The sequence below is a fragment of the Gigantopelta aegis genome, chromosome 10 (assembly GCF_016097555.1).
Source record: "Gigantopelta aegis isolate Gae_Host chromosome 10, Gae_host_genome, whole genome shotgun sequence".
In the NCBI taxonomy this organism is placed as follows: domain Eukaryota; kingdom Metazoa; phylum Mollusca; class Gastropoda; order Neomphalida; family Peltospiridae; genus Gigantopelta; species Gigantopelta aegis.
In genome coordinates, this window is record NC_054708.1 from 59,853,600 (window position 1) to 59,865,829 (window position 12,230).

The 12,230-nt window shown below is 34.5% G+C and overlaps 1 protein-coding gene across 2 annotated transcripts in view; it reads right to left on the reverse strand.

Moving 5' to 3' along the window:
• Positions 1-9,716, reverse strand: part of LOC121382753 (clarin-3-like) — a 32,544-nt gene extending 22,828 nt beyond the window's left edge. Inside the window, exons 1-2 of one of the 2 annotated variants that reach the window (XM_041512330.1) lie at positions 9,262-9,716; positions 1,215-1,322 (exon numbers count right to left, since the gene is read on the reverse strand). In XM_041512330.1, the coding sequence (XP_041368264.1) occupies positions 1,215-1,322; positions 9,262-9,514 (361 nt within the window). In that variant the 5' untranslated portion in view covers positions 9,515-9,716. The remainder of the gene's footprint in view (positions 1-1,214; positions 1,323-9,261) is intronic. The other variant, XM_041512331.1, reaches the window with a different exon arrangement.
• Positions 9,717-12,230: the final 2,514 nt, after the last annotated feature.

Below are 12,230 nucleotides of genomic sequence, written 5' to 3' on the forward strand. Positions count from 1 at the left end.
TTCAGATCAAATCTGTTAAAATTACTTTACAAATTATGCAAAATAGCTGAAAGCTAATAAAGACCAAGTAGAAATTTATACTCTTGTATACTGTACCTTTAAATTCTTCCGTAAAGACGAAGACCCTAGTTTCAACTCATAAAAATTAACACTAAGTTTAGTTAATCTACAAACCTGTAACACATTTGGATAAAATTACAACAGAGTCTGTGACGTTAAAACCGGAAAATGTCCGTAAAAAAATTAACTAGAACTCGAATCAATAACCACTACTTCTCAGACGCACGTTCATTTTTAAAAATATGATAAATGCATTTTGTGGTATTAGAAACAACAGGATGACCAGAAACACTTCGGTTCTATGGAAATGGATAATCTAGACAATAAAACATAAGTGATGTTTGATTTCAGTGATCATAAATGCCTCTAATAGTGAAAAATATGCTGTAGTGTTTAAAAAGTAGGGTCTGTCCCTTTAAGTTGTATGGAAATGATGATAAAGATACCTTTAGCTTCAGTGTATTAAATAAGTACCCAGTAAAATGATGATAAAGATACCTTTAGCTTCAGTGTATTAAATAAGTACCCAGTAAAATGATGATAAAGATACCTTTAGCTTCAGTGTATTAAATAAGTACCCAGTAAAATGATGATAAAGATACCTTTAGCTTCAGTGTATTAAATAAGTACCCAGTAAAATGATGATAAAGATACCTTTAGCTTCAGTGTATTAAATAAGTACCCAGTAAAATGAATTTGCTTAATTACAAGTGTAAAATAATAATTATAGGATATTAAACAAGCTTTCATTTCATATTATGTTTATGTCTCAAGTAAACAGAGTTTAACATTCTATTTATAATCCATAATCAATTTTAATTTATACCACTTATCCTATTTGAATGACTTTCTGGTATAATGTCTTAATATGCTAATCATATGACATTGAGGTGTTACATTCCACTTGATGTTCTATTGGGATGTAACACATTGATATAAACCATGATATTGTTAACCATATGTAAATACTTTCAAGTATTTACAGTTTACTACCATTACTGCACAGTGTATATTTTTACATGTACCGGTATATAAATATACCTATATACATATTTACAGTACACATAAATTGACAGGTTAAATTGCATGAAGGGTCAGCAAGCATTTTGGCATGATCGGGTTGGTGCACCAAGCAATGTAAATACACAAAGAACCTGTTTGATTATTATAGTCTGCTACAAGTTTCTCAAGTTGAGCTGTTTTCTTGGTACTGTCGGTTAAGTCGGTCCACATGCAAACACCAAAAGACAGACTACATTCCACTAGAACAAAAAACATGATAAGCTATAGAAAGTGATTCACATGAATACCAAAAGCAAGTGTTTTTAAAACTAAAATACTATAAGTTGGTCATGCATTACCTGGAACAAAACATATTAAAAGCTACATTACTGTCATGGCAATTATTAGTTTAAAAAATAAAATATAATAACGAACAATGTTAAAAGCACAATCTCCAGATAGGGCTAATTGCATTATAAAAGGTGGAGGTAAACACTGACCGTGTTGGAAAAGTAACACTATATCTTACATCCCTCTTTATTGAGGTAAGACAAGAAAGCTGACTTCAACTAGGCATGGGAAACACTGCAAATCCCCTCTTTACTGAGGTAAGACAAGAAAGCTGACTTCAACTAGGCATGGGAAACACTGCAAATCCCCTCTTTACTGAGGTAAGACAAGAAAGCTGACTTCAACTAGGCATGGGAAACACTGCAAATCCCCTCGTAAGTTCACTGATCCTATTTCTATATATGTGAAGTTTCATGAAAATTAGATGCAAAATGAAGTCAGTAGATATTTTTAGTAACAGTAACAGGCAAAACACAAACTCAAGTGATAATGTCGTAATTTTTATTTTTAATGACAGTGACCGTGACCTTAATTAATTACATGTCATGATCCTCTGTCAAGTTTCACGAAAATTGGATGAGAATGAAGTTGCTGAGTGGTGACATATTTCTGACTTAAGAAATGACATTGACCAGAGGCAAAATTAGAAATTATTAAAGATATTATAATCATATTCCTATATGCAGGGCTCGAAACTTGCCAAAAAATATGGTGGCCTAAAAAATAATAAGGTAAGCAAACCATTTACCACAAGCAAGATTTTAATGTGGAATAAATATATGCAATACAAATTTTAATAGTGGCTCATAGGTTATAGCTCTAAAGAAGATCGCCCAAATAATATTATTTGGACGACTAACGCCATTATTTTTTAATATTTAAGTCGTCCAAACAGGACATTGGTCACATTTGGCAAATTAAATATTAAAAAATGGAATTTCATGAAATGGATGAGAAATAAAATTATTTGAGTGGTGACATATTTTTATTTTTAGTAACCTATGTGAAGTTTTTTTTTAAATATGGATGAGCAACGAAGTTTCATGAGTGGCAATGTCATGTGTCATGCATAATTACATACATACATACATACAGGCAAGGCACTATATTCCCTCAAGTTGACACAAGGGGATAATATATAATGTTGGCATGGCCTTATTGGTTAATAATCTGCAATTTAAAATAATTTATTTCTGGTTTCACCGAAAAAAACACTTTTTTTACACAAAATAAATATTATTATAATAAACATTTAGAGATCCTGAGAAGGTACAATGTATACATGTATGTGTATGTGTGTGTGTGTGTGTGTGTGTGTGTGTGTGTGTGTGTGTGTGTGTATGTATGTGCGTTATTTATGTCTCTGTCTGTATGTCTGTCTGTCTGTCTGTATGTATATAAAAAAATTTAAGGTACATGGCTTTTGGAAGACAGTGATGTTGGAGAGGGTATTTCAGGCCTTTGAGTATTGAAAATTGGTGATAACCATAAATGGGTTATGCAAATGCAGATTCAGGTTACCCATTTAATTTTTTCATAATCCATCATGACCATGATTTAATTTAATATGCGGGAAAAAAACGACTTGCTCCAGATGTGCAAACAAAACAATCGTCCTCACAATTTCCAGAGGCCTGTATTTTATAATACACACCATCTGTATCAGTTGCTTCATCAGTTAACCCACACAAAGCCTTGTTTAAACACTCCCAATGGCTTTTAACACATGTTGAGAGAACAAAATCATCGACATTGACACTTGGATGTTAAGTTTTCTGTGCCAAGCACACAGCAAAAATGTCAGCATTGGATTTAGTCATAAAAATGTTATCAGCGGCAATAAAATATTCCACTCTCCACTTTAAACACTGGTGTTGACATAATCTTGACAAAACCAATCCATTTTTTTTGCCACGCCAACATGAAGACATATTGAGTTATACATGCAATGAGAAAAATGCAAACACGTTGCCAAAGCCGAAACTAGAGAAATCATCGTCTGCATCGAGAGCTTTTGTTGACGTTCATTCGGCCATTATTTTTAAGAAGACAGAGGTTAGCAAGTAAGGAATGACTGACTATCCAAAACTTTTTTGAAAAGATAGCAGCAAGGATTGTGTATGCATTTTGAACAGGAGATACACTGTAACTAAACATGCTCACAATTATCAGTACTCATGATACTGAGTAACAATAAAAGTGAAAGACTAATCTTAAAGAATGAAAGAAATAATGAATTAAGAATTAAGCGGTAATGAAAGAAAGATGAAGAAAGTTAAAGTTTGTTTCATTTAACAACACCACTAGAGCACATTGATTTATTAATCATCGGCTACTGGATGTCAAAGTGACAAACATTTGGTAATTCTGACATAGTCTTAGAGAGGAAACCCACTACATTTTCCCATTAGTAGCAAGGGATCTTTTATAAATTATATGCATCATCCCACAGACAGGATAGCACACACCACAGCCTTTGATATGCCAGTCATGGTGCACTGGATGGAACAAGAAATAGGAAAAAGAAAGAAAGAAAATGTTTTATTTAATGATGCACTTAACACATTTTAATTATGATTATATGGCATCACAATCTAATTAAAATTATCTCCACTGGTTAATTACTATTACCTGTGGATCTAACAGCACCCGTTGGAGCTCATGTCCAGTTGACCTTTCATTCAACCAATCAAAACCTTACTTGCAAAATCATGCCAGTGATTTGAAAAGAATTTGAAAACATTCGGGATTATACCAAGGGTATACGAAATGATTCGGGTGCCAGAAACTAATTTCAATATAACATTTTACATAAAATTCATTTCAAGACGGAAAAAAAACTGTGACGGTATAGCCATAAAATCTGTTTATACTAGTATACAATCCAGAGTTTATTACTGCACTTTTCCCGCTGTGTTTTAAGGTTGAAATAGACCAACAAGTTCGCCTATTGCATAAATAATCTCGCCCGATATTTTTAAAATTTGTACGCTATAAAAGGCGAAGTGTAATTGGTCGATATTTAAATTGGTTTTTATAGATGAAATGTCACCTGGACATGGGAGTCCACGCAATGCTGTTAGATCTACTGGTAGACCAATAGAGTTAATTATAATCAGATTGATGGCATCAGACATATGGCTAAGAAAGAAGAAAGAAATGTTTTACTTAACGACGCACTCAACACCAGGGGCGTAACTAGACTTTTGAAATGTGTACTCAAGAAAATAGCGAAACCACTCAAAATCGTGCCATTCAGTCACTAGTAATTCCAATCTGTAAAATTTATTTTCTTACAAACGCTTGTATTGGTCAAATTCGTATGACATCATTACGACTGACATTTAAGGAGTGTCTGTTGTTTCCGTTCTCACATAAGTTTGCGGATGATTTTTTTTTGTTCATACCCAGATGAACGTAAAAGAAATAACAGACAATACTTATAATTAAATTTGAATGATACATGCTAATAATAACACTAAAATGTCATACTTTATTTTGAATTATTTTTTATCCATAAACAATAACGCTCATTAAGACAACTTGCCCATATAAAATGACGTCATCACATATGACGCTCCCCGACGACGTAATTTTTATGTTCATCGAAAAATAAACAAACTCCCGTTGCTACGTCTGGACCAATCGGATGACATTACGTTGTAATGAATGTAACAGAAATTTAATTCTATTTTCATGAAACCCAAGCTTTGAATGACGTTGGGGATTCCCCTAAAGTGGAGCGTTAATACGTAACGTTGAGAATTTAGTGCGATTGTTGAAAAAAAAGTGTACTCAAATAGCTAAATTGCGTATAAGCAGAAACATTTTGTACTCAAATGAGTATATTGCATACACGTAGTTACGCCCCATAACACATTTTATTTACGGTTATATGGCTTCAGACATATGGTTAAGGACCACACAGATATTGAGAGAGGAAACCCGCTGTCACCACTTCATGGGCTACTCTTTTGGATTAGCAGCAAGGGATCTTTTATATGCACAATCCCAGACAGGATAGTACATACCAAATAACCCAATGGGTCCACTGATGAGAATATCGATCCTAGACCCTAGACCAACCGTGTATAAGACGAACCCTTTATATGAACTTTTAAACATTAAAAATGGTCTTAGATAAATTATTAATGGAAATAAGCCAATCAGTCTACTGACCAAGAGGGCTATTTTATAGTATTTTATGGACTTTTTGTCCATCCTAACCTCGGTACCCCATGATTGGTGCATCAAAAACTGTGGTATGCACTGTCCTGTCTGTAGGAAAAAAGGATTCCTATGTGGTGGCAACAGATTTTCTTTCTTTTTACCCCCAAGTGTTCAAATAACCATGTTAGTCAAAAGTTTGTTTTAACGACACCACTGAATCACATTGGTTTATTAATCATCGACTAAACTGGATGTTATACATGTGGTAATTTTGACAGTTTAGAGAGGAAACCTGCTACATTTTTCCATTTGTAGCAAGGGATCTTTTATATATGCATCATCTCACAGACAGGATAGCACATACCACAGCCTTTGATATGCCAGTTGTGGTAGACTGGCTGGAATGAGAAACAGCCCAATGGGCCCACCGATGGGAATTTATCCCACACCAACTACGCATCAGGCTAGCACTTTACTACTGGGATATGTCCGGCACCCCATATGTTAACTGCCAAATAGCCATAGTTTTAAAATGTGCTGAAGTGTCGTAAAACATTCCTTTTATTACTTAATCAAGAATCTCATGAAGAAACTATCACCCAACTCCATAAATACAACAGAATAGATGGTGCTCATACAGAGTGGCACTGTTACTTAAACAACAACATTTTGGCTCGCTTTCAGCATGCTCAAGTCGGAAGAGCTGACAAAAGTCAATAAATGAAAGCACACCAAAGCTTATGGGTTTATTGTCATGGGCCACTTTCCAGCAAATAGCACTTTTGGAGTACTTCAATTGAAAAACTAAGCAAACCGTGCACGACATGTAAATTACAGATAAGACTTGCATGCATATTATCAAGACCAGTCTATATATATACACAAATGTATATATATATATACATTGTAGTTTGTTTTATCTCAATCATGATTTATTCTCAATCATTCATTTCATTTAAACTTATTTTCATGCATATATCCAATTATGGTTCAAGAATGCTGTCCTGGGCACATACCTCAGCTATCTGGGCTATCTATCCAGGACAGTGGGTTAGTTGTTAGTGATTAGTGAGAGAAAAAGAGGGTCTTACACCTACCCATTGAGTCATTAAAACTTGCTCTGGGTTGGAGCCTGTACCGGACTGTGAACCCAGTACCTACTAGCCTTATGTCCGATGGCTTAACCATAATACCATCTGGGTTGGAGCCTGTACCGGACTGTGAACCCAGTACCTACTAGCCTTATGTCCAATGGCTTAACCATAATACCATCTGGGTTGGAGCCTGTACCGGACTGTGAACCCAGTACCTACTAGCCTTATGTCCGATGGCTTAACCATAATACCACCGAGGCTGGTCTTCTCAAAGTCTATGCCTTTTTAAAAGCATTTTCTATGACCGTTACAAGGATTTTTCTGCAAATATCAACATAATCTATATTACTGCAATATTTTGATGGGAATTCGTGATTTCTTAATGTGTTATTTTAAAGGAGAACAAAATTAATTACCAGTGATGAATCAATTTTAATTTTTCCTGACTCAACTAAAAATTCCCTGACTTTCCTGGCTTGAGATTCACATTAATTACTGAGTTTCCAGTATTTCTGTTATCTGAATGTACCATGCAGTACCAGAATTAAACAATTTCTAAGAATTTAATATCATGCTTGTGTTTGTCCAAAACTGAATTGTTTAAGTTTTAAAAATAATTGTATATAATGTATAATGTAAAATTCATGATTAATCCAGTTCTATTTATAAAACATTAAAACAAATTTTAAATATTTATTTGTTTTTCACTACATTTAAAAATAATACACAAATGGAACTACATGTACATGTTTGACCCAAGTTTGATTACCTTGGACTGACTGCAGAAACAAAGCTAAAGAATAAATCTTAACACAGAGCCAAATGTAAAATGTAAACATTTCTTTTACTACCACTGAAAAAATAATACTTATGCAGGGCTTGAACGTAAGAATTTGTCGCCCACAGCAATTTTCTTTAAAAGTTGTCCAGTGTCAGGGCTAGCTCTGTGTCAGCAAAAAATTTCGCCAAATTATCTGTTAAACTTCAAAAACGGGAAAACCCCAGTTATTTTGTATCAAAATATCAATTATTACATAAAATTACTTCGCCAAATTAAAATAAAATTTGCCAATTGTTTTTGAAATTCACAATTGGCGAATTTAGCGAGTGCCAGAGCTAGCCCTGAATGTGTAATTGTCCACAATGGTAATTTTGAGCCTGCAATAGGTCAATTTTTTAAAAAGTCACTTTTACAGAAACTAAACAACTGAAAGGTTTTTTGTTGAATGTAGACATAGCCTATTTTAAAATTTACAAATGTTATAACCAGGTGTATATATTTTGCCATCATTCATTGAGAAGCTTTACTGACTGCAGTAATTTTTATCCAAAGGCACTTTATGGCAATTTATTAAGTTTGAGCCCTGCTTATGTTATAAGGAGGGAGATGATCTCAAATCACACTCATGAAAAGAAATCATGGACATACATACATACCCGGTAGTATATAGACAGAATGACATCTTGAAGTTTTACAATTTATTAAGTTTGAGCCCTGCATGCTTATGTTACAAGGAGGGAGATGATCTCAAATCACACTCATGAAAAGAAATCATGGACATACATACATACCCAGTAGTATATAGACAGAATGACATCTTGAAGTTTTACAATAGAAGTGAAATCTATATATATGTTAATTAGCTCTAAGCTACAGGTACTTACCAACAGTCAAATTAATATTATTAATATTATTGAATTATTTTGGGCATATTTTACAGACCATTGACATATTTAACAGTCCAACAATTAATTACTCCCCTCATCCTCTGGGGAAAAATATATTTCTTTTGCATGCATAGTTCAACATTTTCAACCTTTAAGGCCACTATACATGAAACAACGGAAGGACTTTCCTTTGGCACTGTCACTAACCCTAACTATTTATAGTGGTCTTTATATGTGACAGTGCCAAAGGAAAGTCCTACCTCTCAAATTTATTAATAAAAATTCTGAACGCATATGTCTACTTTTCATTATAGTATCCCCGTTGGTAGGCCCATAATGGGTTTGCACTGTCAGTTGCCAAATTAGCCATTGGCTAGTTTTTATTTTTAAAAAAATGGCTAATAAAATGTGTAAGTGGCTACAATTTTGGTTAAGCCATTTTCTATAGGTCTTCTGATGTAAACAATGACACCAAGTTATTTTTTTCCCCAAACAGTACACCATGACTGGTATATTAAAGGCTTGTAGTATGTCACTATGTGCTATCCTCTCTGTGGGATGGTGTATATAATTTATAAATGATCCCTTCCATTCTAAGAAAATATGTCGGAATTACCAAATGTTTTACATCAATACAACAATAGTCCATGATTAATAAATCAATGTGCTCTAGTCACTAGTGGACTAGTGTCGTAATAAAAAACAAATTAACTTTCAATTTATTCAATAATCAGGATTCAAGCTAGGTAGGAATGGGCAGAACTATTTTCATTAAAGAACAAAAATGTGATATTAACTGTATGGACCGTGCACAAGAAAACAAAACTCACGGAGTTTCAAGCATAACTCATGCCAGTTTGATCATACGAGTCTGTGGCCAATACTGCCAATAGGCACGTATTTTGATTAGCCTTACCTTTTATTATTTTGAGTCTTCCTCCAGATCCATAATCAAGAACTCTGTGGCCTCTGAATAATCCAAAATTAATATTGCCCTTATTCTTTGTTGGACTCCCCCCACTGGTCTCGTTCATTTGATTAGATTCCTGTCTTTCTGGAGCCGATTTAATCCAATGATCGGTTGCAAACGCCGCAATCATCAAAGCCACGCCGAACAGACCAAAGACAAAAGTCAGAGTAATAAACATTTTTCTTGTGGTCCTTTCCATTGTTATGTCACCAGATTCTGTACATAGACTTGAGAGATAAAAAAAACCCCAAACCACAACGTATCTCACTCCCTCCCGTCACAGTCAGACATCTTTAGCCCTCAATGTTATCGCACCTGTTAACAACCAATAGATGACAACATGACAATTTTATAAGGTCAGCGTCCATTGGCTGCGACGACCACAGGTATTCCATAGGTTGGCCTACAATGCGTAATTTATGATTTTTTTTAGAAGGAAAGGTTTTATTTCATGACGCACTCAACACATTTTATTTACGGTTATATGGCGTCAGACATGGTTAAGGACCACACAGATATTGAGAGAGGAAACCCGCTGTCGCCACCTCATGGACTACTCTTTTCGATTAGCAGCAAGGGATCTTTGATATGCACCATCCCACAGACAGGGTAGTACATACGGGTTACAGCGAAAACGGAACCGTGCCAAAACGGCCCCAGGCGAAAACGGAACCAAACTGGACAAAACGGAACCTGTGTTGGCTAAAACGGTACCAAAATCTGTGGACAAAACGGAACCTGCGTTGGCTAAAACGGCACCAAAATCGATGGCTAAAACGACACCGAAATCAAAACCTATTTATCTCGCATTCCCAATGAGAAAACAATATATGCTATTATAACATGATTGCTCATAGTTCATTTTTATGTGAATTAAATAAATGAAATTGTTTATATACACGAGTGTTGTTATTTTGGGGCTACATAGTAAGGGCCTCGATTAATGACGTCAAGCATCATCTTAGCACGTGCTCAAGCTAAAAATAACAGTTGTACTGAAGGCACTAATTTACTCTATTACCTTTTTAAACACAGCAACAACTAACAGATCTCATGAAGGAAGTCAGACGTAATAAAGTAAAATGATATTTATTTATTTACAAAACAAGCAATCGATTGTTGTGTACTTAACCAAGCAAGCCCGGCAAGGCTGTGCAGTGAACATCGTGAGCTTTGGTGTTTTGTCTGCGACACTCCGGCTAGACGGAATCGGTGATGGGGATTAACAATTAGCAATACAGGTGTAATTCTAGTAACTTAAATGCTTGATAATCAAGTCTACAGTAATAACAACTCAAAAGATTTGGTAAGTGTTAATTCCTATCGTAGCACAATCCACGGTTTCACATGTTGAATAATACGATTTTGACCGGCTTTATTCGGCAATAAACCTAAGTCATGATTTTTCATTTTTCTCTCTCTCTCTCTCTCTCTATTATGTGTGGTTCCGTTTTAGCCAATACAGTGAGGTGCCGTTATAGCCACAATCGGTTCCGTTTTCGCCAACAAAAATGGTTCCGTTTTGGTAGTGGTTCCGTTTTAGCCTGATCCCGTACATACCACGGCCTTTGATATGCCAGTCGTGGTGCACTGGCTGGAACGAAAAACAGCCCAATGGGCCCACCGATGGGAATCGATCCCAAACCGACCGCGCATCAAGCGAGCGCTTTACCACTGGGCTACGTCGATCCCGCCCCTAAATTTTTAAAAATGCTCTCTCGAAAGAAGTAAAAATAAAATAAAGTTCTCAATTAATTTTCCTTCTCCTATTCCCTTCATTTCCTTCTCTCTTTGACCCAATCAGATATATTTTAACATTTTAAAAATTATTTATTATAACCCCTATTTTCTCGATGTTTGGTTTTAAAAGCCTTTTTTTTTTTTTTTTTACCAAAATGCTGTCAGTATGTGTATACCAACGTCTTTCAATGATTTATTTTTTATCTCCGTGGATGCTTATGTTTTTCGTCCGATTATTAATTATAATCTGTATAATAATAATCTGTATAACACGTATATATTGTCTCGGCGTTTGCTTTTTAAATTGTCCTTATTTATGTTCTAAAATGTTATTAGTATGTGTATCCGGGCCTCTTATAGTGGTTTATTTTTAACATCGTAGTTATTCGTTGCTTTTACACTTAATATTTTAATATTTAAAATTAATTAAAGTCTTTTAACAAATCGCGATATATGTATTTTAACTAGGTTTTTTTTTTTTTTTTTAAATCAAACTATCGTCATATATTCATACTCTTACCTTTTTTTTTTCCCCTTCATTCACTAATTAATTTATTCATTCAAAACAATCACGCCCTCACATCATACAAAACCATCTCTTCGGTCCATGGGTGGGTTGTCATTATTTCTCTTTAGGTCGTGGCATCAAAATTGTTTGCTTCCATTTTTATTTCAGGGGACCGTCAAATTTGTCGTCCAAATTATTTAAAACTTTAGGACGATAACCATAAACGTATTTTCATTAAAAAGTACACTCATTATGATCACTAATTAACCAATAAAGCCTTTCGGGGTGTGTGTGTGTGTGTGTGTGTGTGCCTCCTGCTCAAAATGATTATTTTTTTATATTATGCATATACCTGAATTTGTCATAATTGTAGAATGCAGGAAATTGCATTTCAGTATACAATGCAACACAAGACATTTATTGAGGCCAAATTCCAGTGTACTAGGATCTAGTTTTTAAAACTTTCCACAGCAGTGCCATGCTCTCGGAATTGACGTAAACGCATTAAAAACATGTTGTTAAATATTAAATAAATTAGACAGTATATATTTTAAAATATTGTAGATATTAATAAATAGGCATTAAATATTAAGATTTAATCAATATTACCGATTTTGTAGGCCCTATGCTTAGTAGGTCCGCCGGAATTATCAAATCCAAATGACAA